We start from the raw sequence: 19465 nt of genomic DNA, 5'->3' as shown, positions 1-19465 counted from the left end.
TACTCAGTTTAATTTGTTTGTTCTGTTCCTGTTTGATCTCTCTTAATGTCTTAATGCCTCCCTCTTATAATTGAAATTGATGAAAGTGGACAAGTTTTCATTTTTTGATTAAGAAATGGACTCCCTTCTCTTGCTACTACCAAGAGGACTAAAATTCTTAAAAATAGTGGATCTAATGTAGTAGAGAGATTTGTAGTCATTCGTAAATTAATTCTCTTATTAAGGTGTTGAATTTGTCCTGTCAGCTTCTTGCCGAAACGTGGATGAAATCAGCCAGTGAGAGGATGTTTGTATAATCTTTTCTATGATGTTTTCTCTGTGGCTTCACGGTATTCTCATAGTTTTCTTACTTCGCTGGAGTCATGCTGCAGCTTGGAGTAGCATCTCTGCAGCCGGGTGGCAGCCATACCTCTTCCTCTGTCAAGCCTCAGAGAAGCCAGATCATCGATGTCTACGTGTCTGTGTTTAAGCATCCCAGCTCATTCCCTTTGAACAGCTGATGAATACTTAAAAAAAAAAGAAATCTGTCTCACGATGTCACATTGAAGTAGAACAATGGTGTCGATAAAAATGAGTGTGCAGCTATTTAAACCTGGAAAAAGTGCTAAAATCTACTCTCTGAAAGTTGATTTCAACTCTCAACTTTTTGCTTGAAATAGATTTACCTGAGTGCCAGTTTGGTTGTGTCAACCTGTAGTTCACAGAAAGACAGATTTTGTGTATTATTGTAACGCACATAGGTCACATGCTATTTGATCTGATTTCATTGTAGTTTGAAATACTTTTTATTGTAGTTTAAGTCACCAAAACTAGATTCCTACCTAAGGGTTTGCAGTATTATAACCAACTCACATGTCTAAAACTGCTCTAGGTTTCAGATTTTAATCACTTTAATTCTCAGCACGGATTATAACCAGGTCACCACGCCCATCTCTGTGCAGTGCATCAAGTAAAGCAACAATCAACAAACCATTTTTCTTTTATGCACGCACCAAAACTACATTATGCGTAATTTGATTTTTGATTTTGTTGTTTGTTTTTCTTTGAGGATACCACCCACTCTTCTTGATGCCCATTCAGTGAAGAGAACCTCGGCTGCCTTCAGAGCTGTCACAGGAAAACTGCTCTCTGCTGTTTCAAATTCTTGATTTAATCAAGAAACTTTGCTTTTTCCTTCAAGAGCTTAAAGCTGCAGCAACACTTGTAGCAGATAGTGCAACTCTTGAAATGCTTTTTCGTGTGGCTTCATCAGGGCCAATCACCACTTTACACAATAGTTCAGATAACTTGTGTCATTTCCCACCACCGTTTAAGAAGAAAGCTCGATCATTCCTGATTGAGGGAAGAGGATTAGACAAGATAAAGACTTTGTAATTCTCAGACAGCTCTAACATTTGCTTCTTCTACCTTTACTAACTTCTACTAACCAAACAAAAGATCTCAGTCATTTGTTTTGAGCATCACTAGTCAAGATTGATGTTTTACTTTTTTCATCACTTTAAGGCTCATTGTGTCAACCTATGTTTAAAGTGCATCATATTAAATGTCCATAGAGTTTCCTATTTTATTTATTTATTTATTTTGTATATTTCTTTCAGGGTGCATGTATAAAATAAATTAATCATAAAAAAGGAAAAGAAGTACCAGATTTAGTTACCAGCTAATTCCAATCTGCATCCCTGGGCAGGTAAAAAATAAAATTAATTTATGCAGTTCATCATTTTTTGTTTTATAGATATGTATCTTAGTTTTGCTACAGAAATAATTCTGTTTACTGTAATTTGGACTGAATGCTTTATATTCATTAAGAAAAGTTACTTTCTTCCACAATCACGCATACCACTACCTGGTGAAGCAATGCAGTATTTATTGGATTAAAAAAGAAGGTAAGCTGTGTTTTAGCCTTTACATTATATGTGCTTAACCCCACCCCAACTGCAACACAAGGTTACAGGGATGTAGAAGCTTTGACTCTTACTTTTCAAAACTGACCTTGGCAGCTGGGGATGCACCATCAGGGCAGTAAATGCACAGACAGACAAATAGACTGGCTAATACTCCGTGGGCTGCAATATTTACTGGTCTATAAAGTCAGCCTTGGAGAGAGAGGTTGTGTGTTGCCTCAGCATGTGTGTGTGTGTACATGCATGTGTATGTACAGTTAGCATTTGCCCGTGTAAAAGAGTGTGAGAGCGTACTACTGAACGCATGCATGCATGTGTGTGCGTGTTTTATCAATCTAGTGCAGACTGTGCTGTCCAGCGGGGTGTGAGATGAGACAGAACGAATGACTTGCTACAGTGAAACACTAAACAAACTACTAACACACACACACACACACACACACACACACACACACACACACACACAGAGGCAAAGAAGCCTGTGTGTGTGTGCGTACCGTGTACCATCCTTTCCAGCTAAACATCCATTTTTATTCTTATCTGCTGTGCCACACACACACATACAATCATTACTGTGGTGTTATCAGAGTTCACTATTGCTCTCTATCTGGCAGGGGCCAAGCACTTGGACGTATAGGATGACAGAAATATCTCCAAATGGAAAACTAACCAGCTAGTAGCTGACCACTCAGCCTCACATGGTACACACTTACACACCACACATTGTTAAAACTGAGTTAGGATCCAGTGTGGGAACCAGTAAAGAACAAGTCTTTAAGCCTACACCCTTCAACACACAGCTAAAGGTCAGACAGTCATCTGGAGCAGCAGTCACACTCCTGCCTGATCTGATAGCTTTGCTTTGCAGTGCATTTTGCTGCTGTAGTGCAGAGAGACTGGTCACTACAAATTATGGAAACATAATGAAAGTATGGCAACAGTCCCTCACATGGTGCATGAAACTTACATAACAGCTAAGTTGTTTTGGTGGTCCAGCAGCTTACCAAAAGTCTTTCAGGCTTAATTTAAGACTTTAATTTGTCATTTGTCTACATGTTTTTCAGTTACTTCACATTTTTCTTTTTCTTTTCTTTTCTTTTTTACCATTTTTTTAAACATTTATTGTCACTTCTTCTAAATTTTGGAACACTTTCTATCAAATTGTAATTACTGCCTTTGCACTAATTATTTAAACTGTGAGAGTTCTGCGGCACATCTGCAGATTCCTTTGAGTGTTTTTGTTCGGTATTAATATGAGAAGCAATGTGGGCCTTTTCATTTTGCATGATGCAAACGCAACATGTTATTAACTATGAATCAGAGAACCAAACTGGGAACAGAGGCAAGAACTGTCTAAATGATATTCATTAAAACTGGCACATGATTCGCACAAAAACAAGGCCAGTGCAGCCAAAAAGAGACTACTGCGCCGCTGAAATCTGAAGTCCTTTCGCCTTCATGTGGTTGTATATGAAAAACAGGCAAATAGCAAAAAGAGCAAGGGAGGGTGTGTTGGTTAGATGTTAAAGAAATCAAAAACATACATTTTTTTTTAACAGTCAAGAGTTTTGTAGCAGAAGCAATTAAATTAAACCCAAAGAAATCAGATTTTATTCACAGATTTCAAAAATGCAAATGAAAACTGTGCCTCTGTGCTGGTGACCAGAGATGTTGTGGGGTTGTCCTTCCAGTCTTTCCATTTGTACGTGATATTATTTGTCAAACTTCAGGTAATTCTACAAATTTGGCAAAAATGTTCACCTCTACTCAAGTATGAGAATCGGAATATCTCTGCCAAAAAAAAGGAACTTTGACTTAGAGGTGAAATGTTCTTTTTCTTGAAAGGTCACTGTGCCCTCATGAACCATCCAATTGTGAAGGAACTTCACACAAATGGTGCAATATGACAGAATCACTATTCTGATACCAGTTTTAAATCCAAAAGGTCAAAGGTCAGCTTCATGTAGCATCATAATTTTCTGCAGAAACACTTTGCTGGCTATTTTCAAATTTTCAACTCAGGAGCAGAAGGGGACACATTGTGATCACATTTTGTCTGGTTCTGAACTGGTAACACTAATCTTTGGTGCCCACCAATGAAATTCCTTAAAGTTTCCAGCAGGTGACCATATACCACATGGCTGAGAGCAGCCGGCCCGGGTTCGAGTCTGACCTGTGGCCCTTTTCCACATGTCTCCTCCTCTGCTTTCCTGTCAGTCTTCAGAGCATCTATCTAATAAAGCTGAAAAAAGCCAAATATAAAAAACTATTCCCTTACTGCACATATATTTATATACAGACTGTATTATAGGAGTTTAGAGAGATCAGTATAAACTGCTGCTTTACTGATTGGCACAAGCATTCAACCTCAAGGCACCAATCCTTGTTCAGTATCATCATTAAAGACCTTGATATAGAAAGTGATGGAGAAAAACGCAACAAATAATAAGACTGCATTAATACACTACTCTATTAACTGGTTGTCAACACATCTATTTAACCTCCTAGGACCTGGCGTCCACACATGTGGACATCACATTTTGGGTTATTTAGACCAGAATACTCAATTTTGCTCTATAAGGGCCTGATATCCTCTTACGAGGACATTATACTGCTACTGTTCTATCAAAATTTTAAACGAATATCCTCATATGTGGCGCTTATTTTTCTTTAAAAAAAAAAGGTAAAAAACAATCTGGTAATTCTTTGTTTTTACATTCATATGCCCCAATATGCCTAAATATCAAAGAGAAATTAAAAATGCATGCCATGGAAGAGTTTGGGTCTTAGGAGGTTAAATGATGTTATCTTTCACCATTGAAATAGACTGAATTGCCTTTATAGGCTGAAGACATTGTAGAAGTCAAACTTTCTCCCAACTTGGCTCATCTTGCAACAGCCATACTGAGGTCTATTCTTTCATTAGTAAATAATCATAAGGTTTTTCAAATGAAACTGAAGGACTCAAGGACTGTTTTTCAATTGGATGAATAAGACATTCATTCATTCGCTTATTCCCTAAAAGTTACTGATTGCAGACTCCTGCCACCCAAGGGTTTTGCCTGTTTTGGATTTGATGCCAAAAATATGAACTCGACGGTGCTACACAGATCAAGTCTGAATATTATTCAAATATATTTGACGTTCTCAAGTGACTTGTTTTATTCAGGCTTGAAGTGTACACTTTCTAGACACATTTACAAAAGTGCTTTAAAAAACCCCAAAAACCCCCCAACTTTTTTGGTTTTTTGCGTAGAAAACAAGCGCAGATCACACAGACTGCACCTCCAGGCAACAGCTCACCTTCACTGTGAGCTGTGCATCCAAATTTTGCATCGTAGCTGTGTGCAGTTTCAAGAAACACGAGTTATTGGTGATCAAGGGGATATTCTGGTGATCAGTCATTAGTGTTTATCATCGCCCCAAAACACAGACGAGCTCTAGAGTCGCATACAAATCCACATGCGCTAATTGAAAAGATAAAAACACGGCTAAAAAGACACAGCAGATAAGGAAAGAAGTCGTTAAATTATTGACAAAAAATAGCAGTGTCTGACTGTTAAAAATCTATTAAGGTCTCCAGAGAAACTGTCTGCCTACTGATATTTGTTTTGCTCCATTTGTTCTGTTTTTATTGCCTAACTACCCCGGGCCAAACCATCGCAAGTGTCTAATGGGGGAGGTTGGGGAAGCAGCCAAGTTCAGTCAACACTCTGCTGCCGCCTTTCCAAATTTACATTCAGGAGCCATTTTCCTGGCTACCTAGAATTCAGTCCGAAGAGGTCTCTCTCTCTCTCTCTCTCCTTCCCTGTCTGTCTGTCTGTCACTCGCTCCATCTCTATCACTCACTACCTTATCACAGTCCACTCCATGGTAGAGTAAAAGGAGAGAAGTGGGGATGGAGGCTTTGGAAGGTTTCGAGGGGAGGAAGTGGAAAGAAGGAAAAGGTGAGAGACAGGGAGCGAGAGACTGACAGACTGAGAGCGAGGGGGTGGGGGGTACAGAGAGCTGTAGCTATCTGCTGAAATATTCATGTCGGTGCCAGCAGCTTTTCCATTCCCTGCTCAGCAGGGGGCTGCTGTTTGATACATCCATCGCTCTCTCTCTTTCTGCCTCTCGCTTTGCTCCCCCACCCCCATCCCCTCCCCTCCCACCCTCTGTCTCTCTTAACTAGTGGGGCTAGTAGATAGTAAATGCTCTTTAAGAGATGGAAGGTCGCTCTCGCCGCCAACCTGGAAAAAGCTTGCATTCCTTTTGGACATAAACCAATCTGCAGTGAACAAAACAATCCTTCAAAGCGTAGCTTTCACACCTGTCTTCCAGGAAACAACCACAGTCATGGAAGAAAACATCAATTACATCAAAATGGTGCCGTTTGCTCTGCAGATTATAAACTCCTTTGAGGCAAATTAAGGATTTGTGTCACTGGGCTACATGTGTAAAACTGACTCGACACACTCTGAATGGAAAAGTGTCCCATGATGAGGTTTTACAGGCTAATGCTAGCTGCTACATAGATGAACGATACATTATGACACAAGTGGTCAACTGAAACTGTGCAATCAGAAACCAGACACTCTGATCTGCTTATTTTATTCATAAAAAAGTTTCTAAAAATTTCAGTTAATTTATTTTCATATAATCAAAGCCTTAAGCTTATATATTTATGGCATGGGATTTTATTCAAGCTGCTTTCTCTTACTAGCTGTCTCTTCAATATGATCACTTTTTATGCCGCTCCCGGCAAAAGAAGGCCACGACAATATCTTAAATTAAAATTGTTTTTGACAAATATTAGAAGAGAACTTGAAGTTTCAGCCATTTTAAACAATATCACGGTCCCTTGTTACACCCTCACAAGTAATTAACATCGAGTCGAAAAGGTGAAACGCAGACATGGCTTCCTCCCAGGGATTTTCTAATTAGGGCCGTGCATTTATTATTTCATACCGAGCTCCAATCTCAAATAGCTACTGGCAAGTTGAGCCTCACGTCTCAATTATTTACTGAAAAATTACTGTCAGAGCAGTTTTTACTTTAGCCAAACACATACGGACAGCAGCGCTCACAGGTGAGGAGAGAGTGAAAACTCGAGGTGGGGCCAGTGGGGAAATCAAGTCTTTAAAAGACAAAAACAGAGTGATGGTGCTAAGAGTACAGAGGTGGATGAGAAAGCTGAGCGCTCTGGTGAATCTCAGACTAACATTTGTGTCAGAAGAATATGTATGAGAAGGAAAAAGGAAAAATGTTAAGATCGAAATGAATTTTGGTAGACAGACGAGTCACATGACAGCCAAACTTTTTGGAAGAATTTAATTAATACAGTGCAAGTCTAATTAGAAATGTTTACTGGCACATGATCCTGTTCTAGAGGCCTTTCCACAGGGAAACACTGATGAAGACAAAACCCCCCCAAACCCAGCAGTTACGGTCTCAGAGGGCGAGGTTGTGCCTTTCGGGGAATAACCACATAATTTTATTTAGAACTGATGTCAGGACTGGTGGTTAAACAGGGAGGGGCTGCTTTTATGGTTACACCGGGTATGTGCGTGCGCATATATGTGTGTATGAATGTGTGCATGCATTTCACCATAACATGTGTTGGAGGATGTGGCAGATGTTGCAGAGGCAAGGATTAGTGTGTGTGTGTCTTTATGTGTGTGTTAAAAATATCTTTCCCACAGCGGGAAGCCACAGTGGCCAATTACAGCGCAGCATCTGGGCTAGCACACAATTATTAGTGCACGTGTGTGAGTGTGCGTGTTTCTGTGCATGTGTGTGTCTGTTTACAGAGGGGTTGTGGAGGTTCAGGCGGAGTTCAGGTTATTCACATCTCAGGATGTAGAGTTTCAGTAAATGGTGCAGCGTGTGTGCAACAGTGGCGCGGCTTTGTGTCACAGCGGCAGAATCTAAACACACACCACCACGAGGACGACAGAGCTGGGGAGAATTAGAGGCACGGAGATGAGTAAATATGGAGAAGCAATGGAGACAATGATGAGAATGGAGACGGCACTGCAAGGAAGTAAGGGCAGGAGAGAAAAACCAAATAAAAGCTCTAACATCTCCAGCAGAGATATGATACATTGCTCTCTTTTCTCTCTTTCTCTTTTTTTCCCCTTCCACACTCTCAAAAAAGAATGCAGAGCGAAAATACAAGCCCAGCAACAAAAGGTACAACTCTGCACATTTTTAGTCTGTTGCATAATTCCCTCTGGAGTCAGTGGAAAACTAATTCTGTTTGTTTTATTTTCTCATTTTCAATTAAACCACTCTAAGATTATGATTGCTTTTCAGACTGGATGTTTTGGATGCAGGTAAGCTGGTTGTGGGTCAGTCTTCACCTGAATTTCATTCAGATTAATTAAATTGCTCGAGGGGGTTGAAATGCAAGAGCAGTTGCAACGTTTCTGCCCAGATATAGTAGCAAATTAATATTTTCCTTCAACAAGTCCTTTAAAACAAATTATTTATGCCGCTTTACTTCCATTAATTATTGCAGTCATATTGGGTGTTTTTTGAGTACTTAAGCTTAACAACACAAAATCTGATAATAACATGGATAGACTTAATTCTGTCTCCACAGCTAACACTGCCATTAATTAAACGAGATAATATCCAAGTCTAAGGTGATCAGAAACCTCCTAAAAGGAGGGAAGTAATCAATAATCACCTGTAGCCTTGTGGTGTTTCAGGCAGCTAAAGGAGAAGCTTTAACAAATTTAACTGAACAACTTTCAAACTGACTAATCACATGAGAGAAACAGCTGATAAAAAGAAATTACTATAATGCTGACTAACTATGTCATATATTTATTGATTACATCCAGTGCATGTGTGCTAGCTTTTCTGGTATTACAAGGCAATATGTAGAAGATAATAATGGTTTGATAATTTTGCCAAATTCCTACTCACAAAACATGAAAATTAAAATTCATCCAGGCAAAGAAAATCCCATTCATGCTGGTCAGTACATTACAAGCAGTGTATTGTGACAATGTGTTGTTACAAATGCTAGTAGGGGGACAAATGGGGGTTTGGGATGCAGAGTATTAGGTGAAGGGTAAAAGAGTTAAAGCAGCAAATGGAAGTCGGATAACTACCACAAATACCTTTAGAGCAACAACAGCTGGTCATGTCACCAGTCATGGTTTCCCCATATGTGTGGCTGAGGACAGTGTCCACTCTAATGTGAGCACATTGACAGTAGCTTCCATTATTCAGACATTCAGTGCAGACGCTGTGCTGACAGCACATTTTGCAATGCACACCTTAGCTACAAAGCTTGCTTTCTGCGTGCTGTATATAAGAAAACAGTGGCTCTGTGGTTTCACGACTACATTCACGTGTGTGCTATGAAATGGGGATAAACTCACAGAACTATACTGATGATGCACTAAAATAAAACCGTTTGTGTAAGTTTTTACTCATGTGCACAACAATATTCAAGAAATAATTGAGAGCATAACTTGACATTAGTAAATGACATTCTGATTGTATTTCCATTTTTAATTAACAAACTGAAAGTGAAGTGACCCCAAAGCTATTGTGATAATTAGCTTTTAGACAGCTCACATAGAAAATCCATTGTCCTCAAACAAATACTAATGTGCTTTTGTGCCCACATCTGTCAATCCTACAGTACACACAGAAAAAGCCTCCACTCACTGTTAGTTTTATTGTTGTACTGGCTACATGTAGTCAGTGACTAGCTCAAGGAAGGAAAGAAAAGCTGCCCGGTTGCTTCAGTAAATGTAGATAGACAGAGAGAGTAATGCAGAGTATAGATTGCTGCAGTGGATATATTGCTTTTCGGAGCAGAATGTGCCCAGCAGAGCAGAATTAGTCTATCAACTAGCATAAGATAAAGCTTGAAAATATCCAGTCAGATAATGCACGGTCCTAGATATTGACTGCAGCAGAGCACCACAAAGCATCTTAATGTGAAGGTTATTGGTCGATCTGTTTGCATCGGATGTTGGGGAGAGAGAGCTTGGGAGCCAACCCAATGAACCTCATCCTCCTCTCCCTCTTTTATTCTGTTTCCCAAGAATCTTGTTGACTTGTTATTAATTTTGGCTTCATTTGAAGCCACCTGGTTATTCCAGTCACTTCTCTCCAATCACAGATTCCATTCTGGAGGGAACAGCTGCAGGAGCCAAAGACAAACATAAGGCTTACGTACTCTTGTTTTATTTGGACAAAGTAGAGTATAGAACTGTTGGTAACATTTCCATTTAATGACGCTGGTTAGAAACTTTATTTGCTCTCTTTCTAAAACGCAAGCATGCCTAAGGGGTGCATGCTTCTGTGGGGAGAAAGCATTCATTTAACCAAATAGTGTTACCTTGACCATACGACACAATAATGACAACAACAACAACAAAAACAAATATGTGTTGAACAAGAAAGCTACACACTCAACATGCAGACAATTAACCAGCCCAGTGAGCCTTGTTGGAGCTCCACCTTGTGCCTTTTGTCTCCGCGCTCTGCTATTTCCTCCGAGGCAAGGTTTTCTGCCTGTCTATGCATAACTACTGCCCCCCTATGGTCAAAGCCGTTCACTCACTTGTTTTACTGCACTGCAGCAGGCCCACACTCAGTGTAGAATAAAACAGGTCTAATTAGATCCTAAACCTTTCTTCTTTCTGAAAGATAAGACTTTAATCAATACAGCTTCAAGATTTCCTGTTTAAAAGCACCTTCTGCTCACTCGTGTACTTATTGCTTGCACATTTCAGTGTTTGTGCTCTACTGTGCTCTATGTGCAGAAGACACAGGAAAGTCTTTTTTTCATTAATTCATTTACAGGAAGTTACTCTCTGATAGGTTTTGTAGTATATTATTGTGCTTACTATGCACTTTACATACTTCATGAGACCACAAGGAATTTGCCACTTGTAGAATTGTAGTTCTTTTTCGGTTTTTCTAAGATACTCCAAGTTGTCTAGTGAACTAACAAACATTTTAACCATTGAGCTAATCCTTGTTGTTATTTTCGTTTGATGAATATTGAATATTTATGAAACAAAAAAAAAGAATATTTACTTGTGGTTGATCAGTTCAAGCAAAACTTGATTTGTGACATAATGTATCACAACTTAATATATACATTAACATGTCTGATGTCTGGGGATTAAAGTGGGATAAGGCATGTGGGGGAACCCCAAGTTGAAGTGCAGCAGGGGAAAAGAATTATATAGAAATAAGTCACATAACGTGTTCAGTGAGCTCCAGTAGGTTTTTCATCGTGTACAGACTCTGATCTGTGCTGCGATTGCTCGGAAGCTTCCTGTTTTTTGTGGATTGAGTGACCTGAATTCAACAAGATATCAGATGTTACACAAACTATGTGACTAATTTCCCAACTCTAGACAGAATAGAGCATAAAAGGCAGAAATCAGCGAGTGAATCTGCATCAGCATCATCACTTTAAATTTAATTTGCTAAGTTTGTAGCCTAACATTAACCATGAACATCACAGCTGTCCTGCGAGTTCAGCATTGTGCATCACTGTAAACTTCATCACAATGCTGCAGACCAACCAGTTCAGCCTGAACCATCGTGTACTAAAGTGCTTGTTTACTTAGTTTTACAAAAACATCAGAAATACATCATGTTTAGGTCCAATATCTGATTTAAGAACTCTAATAATGAACTAGAACTTTACGAGTAAAGTTCTAGTTTCTAGTTTATAAAATTTTACTTGCTCAGCAGGCCTTAAGTTTGAAAATAATCTCTCACCTTCCTTGCCTGTACTGCCTTCTTACATGTTTCCGCATCTCTCTGTGCAACACATTAACTTTTTTCTCTCTCTCTCTGGAGTCCTTCATTGGAGAACTCATCACATTAACTCATCTGCCTGCCCACCCCCCGTGACTCTGTTCGCAGGCGTAAAACAGACTAGTGGCCATCATCCAAGGAGCCTTCCTGGGTAAACCAGTAATCAACCTCCCTCACGTCAAATTTTAGCCAGTGGTCTTCCGGTTCGCTTTAGGTCCTACTGACAAGACTTGTCAGTGCCCCCTCTTTCACCCCCTGCAACCCCCAACCATCAGCCCAGCAACCCATCATAACCCATCACCAGTTCAAGCCCTGGCTCCGACAGTCTCGGTCGTTGTGTCCTTGGGCAAGACACTTCACCCGTTGCCTACTGGTGGTGGTCAGAGGGCCCAGTGGCGTCAGTGTCCGGCAGCCTCGCCTCTGTCAGTGCGCCCCAGGGCAGCTATGGCTACAATGTAGCTTGCCATCACCAGTGTGTGAATGTGTGTGTGAATGGGTGGATGACTGACTGTGGTGTAAGCACTTTGGGGTCCATAGGGACTGAGTAAAGCGCTATACAAATACAGGCCATTTATCATAGTATCATCAACACAAAGCAGTTATAATCAATATGTCCTGAAACACATTTCGCACAGTTTTACTCTACTCACCTTAAACTATAAGTTATTTATTTCCTTCCAATCTACACCACTTCTTTTTTTTTACTGGACACGACAATATAACGACAATTAAAACCATAAAAAAGAATCTTACTCAGCACTGGTGTAAACTTTTAAAAAACCCTAACACAGAGAAAAAAAGTCTTTCTTGAGTCAATCAGATGAGAAGAGACAATGGCGTGTTTGTTTATAGTATTGTTTCATAGATGGGTGTCCTTGCTGGATTCCGGGAAAGGAACAAAACTTCCTCTGCTACAGTCGCAGTCTCAGTGAAAGCAGACAGGCTCTCGGCGTGAGTGCATCATGGAGAGACCTGTTGCCGTGTCGGTGCGCAGGAGTCCCTCACTACCAGATTACAACACCTCAACCTCCACCTTGGCTTTTGACCAGCATTTCACTACAACTCTCAAAGGAATTCTCCTCCAGGCTGAGATAGTAAGTGGGACTTTTGAGTTTATGATCCTTTATCCTTGTACATTATCAGCACTGCTAAAATCAAGCTAATGACCAGAAGCAAGTGATTATTCATTCAGGAATCCTTGTCAGGAAGGGCGGTAATTTGGATGTTAACAATAGACATCAATAGAAATATAAAGCAACTTACAGTTATGGTAAAAGTTTACATTAATAGCTGTGAAACACACAGGCAGCTAGAGAAGAGACAGCTTAATAAGTGGTTGTTTTAAGACTCGAAATATACAGACAGGTCTTGAATTATGCTTTAATAATGATTGTTTTTCTAGAAGTTTTTCTATTTACACATTTTAAAGAAAAGTTATATTTCCCTTGAATGTTTTATGTTTCTATGAAAATCGGAAGTTGACCAAAAAACTCCAAGCAAATCAACTCTTCCTCCTTTTTCTCCCTCTTTGTCCCTCTTCCTTTCTAAATCAGCTGAAGGAAAAAGTCAGGATAGCCTTACTCTAAATACAGTCTGGCTGTCTGCCATTCAGAGGCTGGGCACGCCAGAGCTAAAATAATCTGATTTCAAACCATTGCAGTTAGGTTGTTAAGAAAAACCTAACAACTTTCTGGTTGGGTTTATGTTTGCAGATTTAAGAAACTGTTCCGTGACCATACAGATTGGCATATTAGTTGCAATTTTAGATCTAATGCTTGCAGATAAAACTTGAAAATTAAACCATAGGAACTCCTCTTTAACTTCAAATCCTAACCTTTGGCTGAGTGCAGCAGGTGCACTGAACCATTTCAGTAACACAACAGGTTATTTTGTTAAGTTCCCGAGCACTAAATGATTTGATTTCAAAGGAAACCAAAACAGCTCACAGTCATGCTTCACACCAGAAAACAGTTTCTTCCTGTGATATGAAACATCCAGCAAGAATCTTTTGTCGTGGAGGGGAAGGGTGGGGATTGGAATAGTGTTGGGAGGAAGGAGATTTAGTCACTCACAACCACAGCACTCACCCACTCACTGAGATGGAGAATTAAAGCGATTAAAGTGACATGAAATACAGTTAGAGTTATGCGGTTTAATCATTTTTGACTTTAAAAAAGCTGAAAGTCTACACATCTTCAATCCACTGTGTGCTGTAACGAGACAAAACTACAAACGTCATCTTTGGCCAACGAATTATCAGTCCAACCACATGCAATTTCTGGAGACATATCTATATCATACATGAATTCAAAAGATACAGAGAGATTAGAGCTTCAGCCAGTATTGACTCTGTCTGCTCTCCTCCCCTCTCTTCTAGATATGTGGCATGTTAGTGTGGATTCTGGTTGGGGGTACAGACTATTTTCATCTGCCTGCTCTCTGCTGGGTGATGTTTCTTTCCATCTTGTTCTGGATTCTAACAGTTAGCCTGTTTATAATTTACCTCACTGGAGTCCACAACAGGATACCACAGGTCCCCTGGACCACACTGGTAACTCACAGACACATGCAAATACTGCACAAACAAGCTGCTTTACTCTTTTTGTTAAAAACTATTTTTCCAGGATTTTGCAAATAGTTTTTAAAACCTGTAATTCTCTGTCTTTGTCTCTATCAGTCACTGTGCATTAATTGCATTGCTACTGCACTATATCTTGTGACAGCAGTAGTAGATGCTCTCTCCGTCAACCAGGACGTCAGGGGGCGACACAACTATAACTGCTGGGCAGCATCAGCGGTAAGAGCACCTACTATTTTTTAAAGACAAAAAAGAAAGAAAGAATAGCAGAAAGCTATAAATGCAGCATTTCTACAAACACAGCGACTGAGCTACCATGGAGATTATTGGTCTGAAGTCTTGTTTTGTTTTGATAAGACAAAATATACTTTTATATCTCAAATGTTAGAGCTAGATCAGTAAGCATAACTTAAATAAAGTAAATTAAATTAATAAAATATGACAAAATAAGTAAAAAATAGAATAAAACGTGTGTAAAAAGTCAGATATGATACAGTACAATGCATTATTAAGTCGCTTTAAAGATGGCAACTGATTGTAAGTGGTCGCATGCCTGAGCCGAGTCGTCCCAGCAACCATTTCAAAGGCACCAAAATTACAAGTTCATTACACACAACCGCTGTTTTCCCCAGTGTGACTGTAGCATAACTCCAATTTTAATCTGTACGTAACTTGGTGCTCAGCACTGAAACTGATAAGAAAGCTTGACCTGAAATTTTCTTAGTATTTCTCCACCAGAACTTTATATTCCTAAAATGGAAAGATTTTAAGTTTATATGTATGTGGGAACTTAAATGCTAAGGACAACATAATGGGTTGTACTGTAGACTGTTTCTGGGTGCTGTAAATGGAAGTGAAAAAATGTATATATAAAATAAAAATATATATATATATATACATAAATACAAATATTATGTCCAAATCTAACTTCAGCCTATTTTTGTGTCTGTTTTGTTTCCCCCTTTTTTTCTCATCTCCTTGTTCACCTCTCAGTTCTTTGCATTTCTGACCACACTTTGTTATGCAGGAAGCAGTTATCTGAGCTACCGTACATGGAAAACCACAGAAGAAGAGCAGTAGCGTCATTGCCTCTCATCTTATTGCAACATCCTTCTTTTTCTCTGTCAACACAAACGTTTGTGACTTCTGTGACCAAATTCTAACGAAGTAAAGTTCAGTAGAAAAATGAAAAACCTGCTGTGACGGAGCAGCCACTTGTTTTCAGCATGTTTAACCTTGTTTGTGTGATGCAGCCGTGCAACCAGTGGTCTACATACAAGCAGTTTGAGAAGATAAAGCAGTGAAGGACGTAACATAAAAACCATGTGTACACATGTGTACAATGTGCGTTTGTTCTAATATCCAAAATGCTTTTTATTTTGTGTATTGATTTTTCTCTTGATTGCCACCAATTTCCAAAAAGATCAAGTCAAAAACGTGCTGCTCACAAAACACTGAACATTATACAACTTTATCCTTCAACCATAAAGCATAAATAAAAATAGTAAAATCATTTGTATAAGCTTTGTGTGATTTTGATTAAAAGTGCAAAATGTCACAGCTTCTTCACAGCTGCAAACGTGCAATTTTTTTTTCACTGATGTCTTTTCATTTAATACCAAAAACCCCCACCTGTCATTAGCACATATTATATATTTAAACTTGGAAACAAACTAAACTCATCTTACATAATGACTGTTCTGTTTGTTCACAGGAAAACAGTAAACTGCAGACCCAATTTCCAAAAAAAAGAAAAAAGTGTAATACAGTGCACCCACTTTGCTATTTTCTTAAGAGATTTTTTGTTCGATGTTTAATCAGTTCAGTTTTATTTATATAGCAACAAATCACAAAAAGATTAATCAGTGTTTCTGTCTTTCATTAATAACTTCATCTGTATTGCTGCCTTAATAAATGAACAACACTCCCCAGTGAGCTCCCAGGGATCGTAATCCCATTACCACTGAGTCGTCTGCTCAGCAGTCTGAGCTCTGCATCAGGGTGGGGCGGGTAGAAGTTAAAGGAGCCCTGCACTGCAGGACCAAAGGTCAGCACATGATGATGAACATTAGCATTGCACATGTCAACAAAGAGGAAGTGTAACCAGTAAATGTACCAGACCTGAGTGGGCTGGCTGACGATCAGAGAGCGCCCTCTGGAGGTCCCAAATATCACCTGATAGATGTAGTTGTTATCAATTTTCCAGAGATCTAAAATGTAGGCAAATAACTAATTTAAAACAGATTAATGATATAGATGATGATGATGCAAGTAGAGTAGAATACAAAGTAATTAAGTTAAAAACTATACCCCACAAAAAAATAAAAATCTGTAAATAAATATCACATTAAAGTAGGTTAAATGATTAAAGAACATTTCACATGGTTATAACGTGAAGCTAATATTTTAGCATCAAATGTCTCTGACCTGATCAACGGCCTCCCCATCAAACAGTTCCAGCTCTTGTGGGGTGCCATAGATGCGACCGACCACGTCGGCCCAACTGTTATGGTAGCGGAGCGGAGCTGTGACGCATACGTTACAGAAGAGGAAGAAAGCGCTTTTTCATTTTGACTCTGTTTGAACTACAAGTTTCTTTGGTCTGTCCATTCCCCATATTCTCCCTAAATATATTTTAATTTATTAACAATAACCTGCAAGAATGCAACAGTATTGTATGTATAGTGTGTATGCAAACAAATCACTAACAAATATGACAATTTTACAGTTTCAAAAACGTAGGTATGGCCTCAAAATAGAAATGTCATGTTTTGTGCAAGCCACAAACTAATATTTAAGATCATATAAACAAGAATGACCGTCCTGTTTGTAATACAAATAGGAGCTCATGGCTGTCACACAGTGGCAGGTTGTTAATCACGAAATGCCTTTTGCTAGTCCTATACAGGGCTCTTTTCTTAAAAGTAATGCAGGATGCTACTCATTTACTCCAAGGATAAACTACTACTTATTACAGTACTTTCACGTTTCTCTGTAAAATGACCTGAAACGCATTGTCCCATTTTTACCAGTAAACAATATAAACCTGTAGGCTGCAGTCTCACACATCAATCCAAATCCCTATCCTTATGAGGACACACATATGATTTTCTCTTAGTACTTAAGTATAAACAAAAAGCTGAAAACAGAAAGCAAAGATGAAAACCAGCACAAAGAAACAAAGCGATCCCCACAGTGATTCTGCTTTAGGGACATGAACAGGTCAAATCAGAGGCAGCAGCCTGACTGTTCATCTGTTTATTATCTTTTGAAGTTCAGGGTCTGGCTGCTGGGTTGGGGTCAGCATTCACTCAGCTTTAACATCACTCTGGGTTCTTGGCTAGTTTAATGTTAGCATGCTGTCTGTGTTAGCAATAACATTAATGTGGAAAGTGTAATTCCTGCTTAAGGAATTCAGGGCAAATCTCATCCAACCCTCAGGCACTGCCACCAAGGTTGTTTAATTTCCTCAGTGGCCTCATCTGCAGTAACGAGGGATCATTTCCAGACTCTGTTTCCTCTACAGGAGGTGTGTCAATGAGACTGAGGAGATTCTTGAATAACACAGATGACAGTCAGAACCCATTCCTGACCCAAAGGCACAAAGAGACAACTGTCTCATCCACCAGGCAACACCCAGACATATAGGCAGTGAGCCAAGACAATCTCTGAATCTTTTTCAAATATGCATGAAAGAGTAAAGCCAGTCACACTGTCATGACCTGACACTGAACAGAGGAAGACAGAGGACTTAAATACACAGAAGGGTAATTAGTGTGTGAAGTGTGAACACCTGGGGAGACACAGCTGACACAAATGAACATGACGCCACAGGGGGGAATAAAATGAAACAAACTGAACATGGAAACACTAGACTCTTCAAAATAAAACAGAAAACATGGAGACACATAGACATGACAACACAAGCTTGACAATTAGAACATGAAACCGGGGGATAGACTAACGCACAGGCATACCTGAAAGTAAAACACTGAGGATAAGACAGACTACGCGGAGGACAAGAAAAGACTTAAACTTACAGAGTTATAGATGAAACCAAAACTATAATGAAACTCAACTAAATCCTAATGAATAATAACAACACAAGAACTAAACATATTTCCTATGTAACATAAGGAATCAAAAATATAAAATAAACTCAAATTGCTGGGTCACAAACAGCCCCTGATCCACACAGTGATAGTAGTGAAATCACCCTGTATTTGAAGACAAGCAGAAACACATGTTCTCAGTCTTGTATCAGAGGTCGAAGGATTGCTCACTACCAGAGATGGGCATTAACGCGTTACAACTAACACATTACTGTAATCCGATTACTTTTTTCACATAAAGTAAGGGTTTTCTATCACAAAAAAAGTCATTAGATTACTGTTACTTTCCCGTAAGCACGCTAAACCGCGATTTTGTTTGTCAGAGTGGCTCATCAAGAATGGATAATATGGAGTGCAGGAGAGAGTACGACCAAACAGCGTTTAAAGCTTGAAAGTATAGACATTACTTTGAGTCTGATTCCATAAAAAGTGACAAAAACATTAGCGCCCGCTGTACTCTCTGCATGGGAATAAAACTGCTTTATACAGCGATAAATTAAGCAATAAAGGAACTAATTACTTTTGAAAACAAGTAATCAATAAAGTAACAGGATTCGTTTTTGGAGAAGTTTGCATCTTCAAAGTTTGACAGGAGCTTACACTATGCACTTTTCTTGACTTTACTGAAGCTCCCAAAAAAGTAATTATCATATTACTATAAAACTGTAAAAAAGCATAAACATATTGCAAACATCATTACTGACAATACTGTTACTCCACTTGGCACAGACCAAATGCTTTGACTTGAATACAAAAGGAAACAGATTTACTCCACACTTAAACATCAGTTATTTTGGCTGCAGTTACATTTGATCAGATCTAAAAAAATATCACTCTTAAAAAGATTTAAAACACAGTTACTCAGTTTACTCACGGACAGATCACACCACGTGATCTGCCATGGGTGACTACAACTGACTGCCAGAAGGTGGCGCCGTGGTTCACAAAACCTCACAAACATTTAAACGCTCTCAGACTGAGAGCAAAACACATATATGAGTGTGACTTTACTGTACGACACAATAGTTGATATACTTTGACATTATACTTTTTCCTATGCATATAGTGTCGGGAATGAAATGAAG

At 39.1% G+C, this 19465-nt stretch overlaps 2 protein-coding genes across 6 annotated transcripts; one reads left to right on the top strand and one right to left on the bottom strand.

Annotated features, from left to right (window-relative positions):
• Positions 1-7704: 7704 nt before the first annotated feature.
• On the top strand, positions 7705-15833 carry cmtm8b (CKLF-like MARVEL transmembrane domain containing 8b). Of its 5 annotated transcripts, none has more exons than XM_012923787.4 (7): positions 7705-7929; positions 8044-8078; positions 8202-8221; positions 12556-12784; positions 14068-14241; positions 14368-14487; positions 15262-15833. In XM_012923787.4, exons 4-7 carry the CDS (start codon positions 12653-12655, stop codon positions 15346-15348), a joined length of 513 nt encoding a protein of 170 aa, XP_012779241.2. In that variant the 5' UTR covers positions 7705-7929; positions 8044-8078; positions 8202-8221; positions 12556-12652; the 3' UTR covers positions 15349-15833. The 5 variants fall into 5 exon arrangements, with proteins under 5 accessions (XP_012779241.2, XP_012779238.2, XP_012779239.2 ...); XM_012923784.4 differs by having other exon boundaries at positions 12543-12784; XM_012923785.4 differs by having other exon boundaries at positions 8184-8221; positions 12543-12784.
• A 342-nt stretch (positions 15834-16175) lies between these two features.
• LOC143421004 (zymogen granule membrane protein 16-like) lies at positions 16176-16885 on the bottom strand. The gene is given in 5 exon segments (XM_076889637.1): positions 16176-16214; positions 16216-16296; positions 16390-16497; positions 16696-16793; positions 16858-16885. Coding segments are annotated over 5 exon segments (354 nt in total).
• Between the last annotated feature and the right edge of the window lie 2580 nt (positions 16886-19465).

Source organism: Maylandia zebra, linkage group LG11 (assembly GCF_041146795.1).
Source record: "Maylandia zebra isolate NMK-2024a linkage group LG11, Mzebra_GT3a, whole genome shotgun sequence".
Taxonomy (NCBI): domain Eukaryota; kingdom Metazoa; phylum Chordata; class Actinopteri; order Cichliformes; family Cichlidae; genus Maylandia; species Maylandia zebra.
This window is presented reverse-complemented; position numbering and strand designations above follow the sequence as displayed.

Excerpts from the sequence above, each read along its gene's own strand:
- cmtm8b (XM_004568098.4), top strand. The coding sequence starts at position 12,653 with ATGGAGAGACCTGTTGCCGTGTCGGTGCGCAGGAGTCCCTCACTACCA. Across the intron at positions 12,785-14,067 it reads TTCTCCTCCAGGCTGAGATA|ATATGTGGCATGTTAGTGTG; the intron begins GTAAGTGGGACT and ends CCTCTCTTCTAG. Across the intron at positions 14,242-14,367 it reads AGGTCCCCTGGACCACACTG|TCACTGTGCATTAATTGCAT; the intron begins GTAACTCACAGA and ends TGTCTCTATCAG.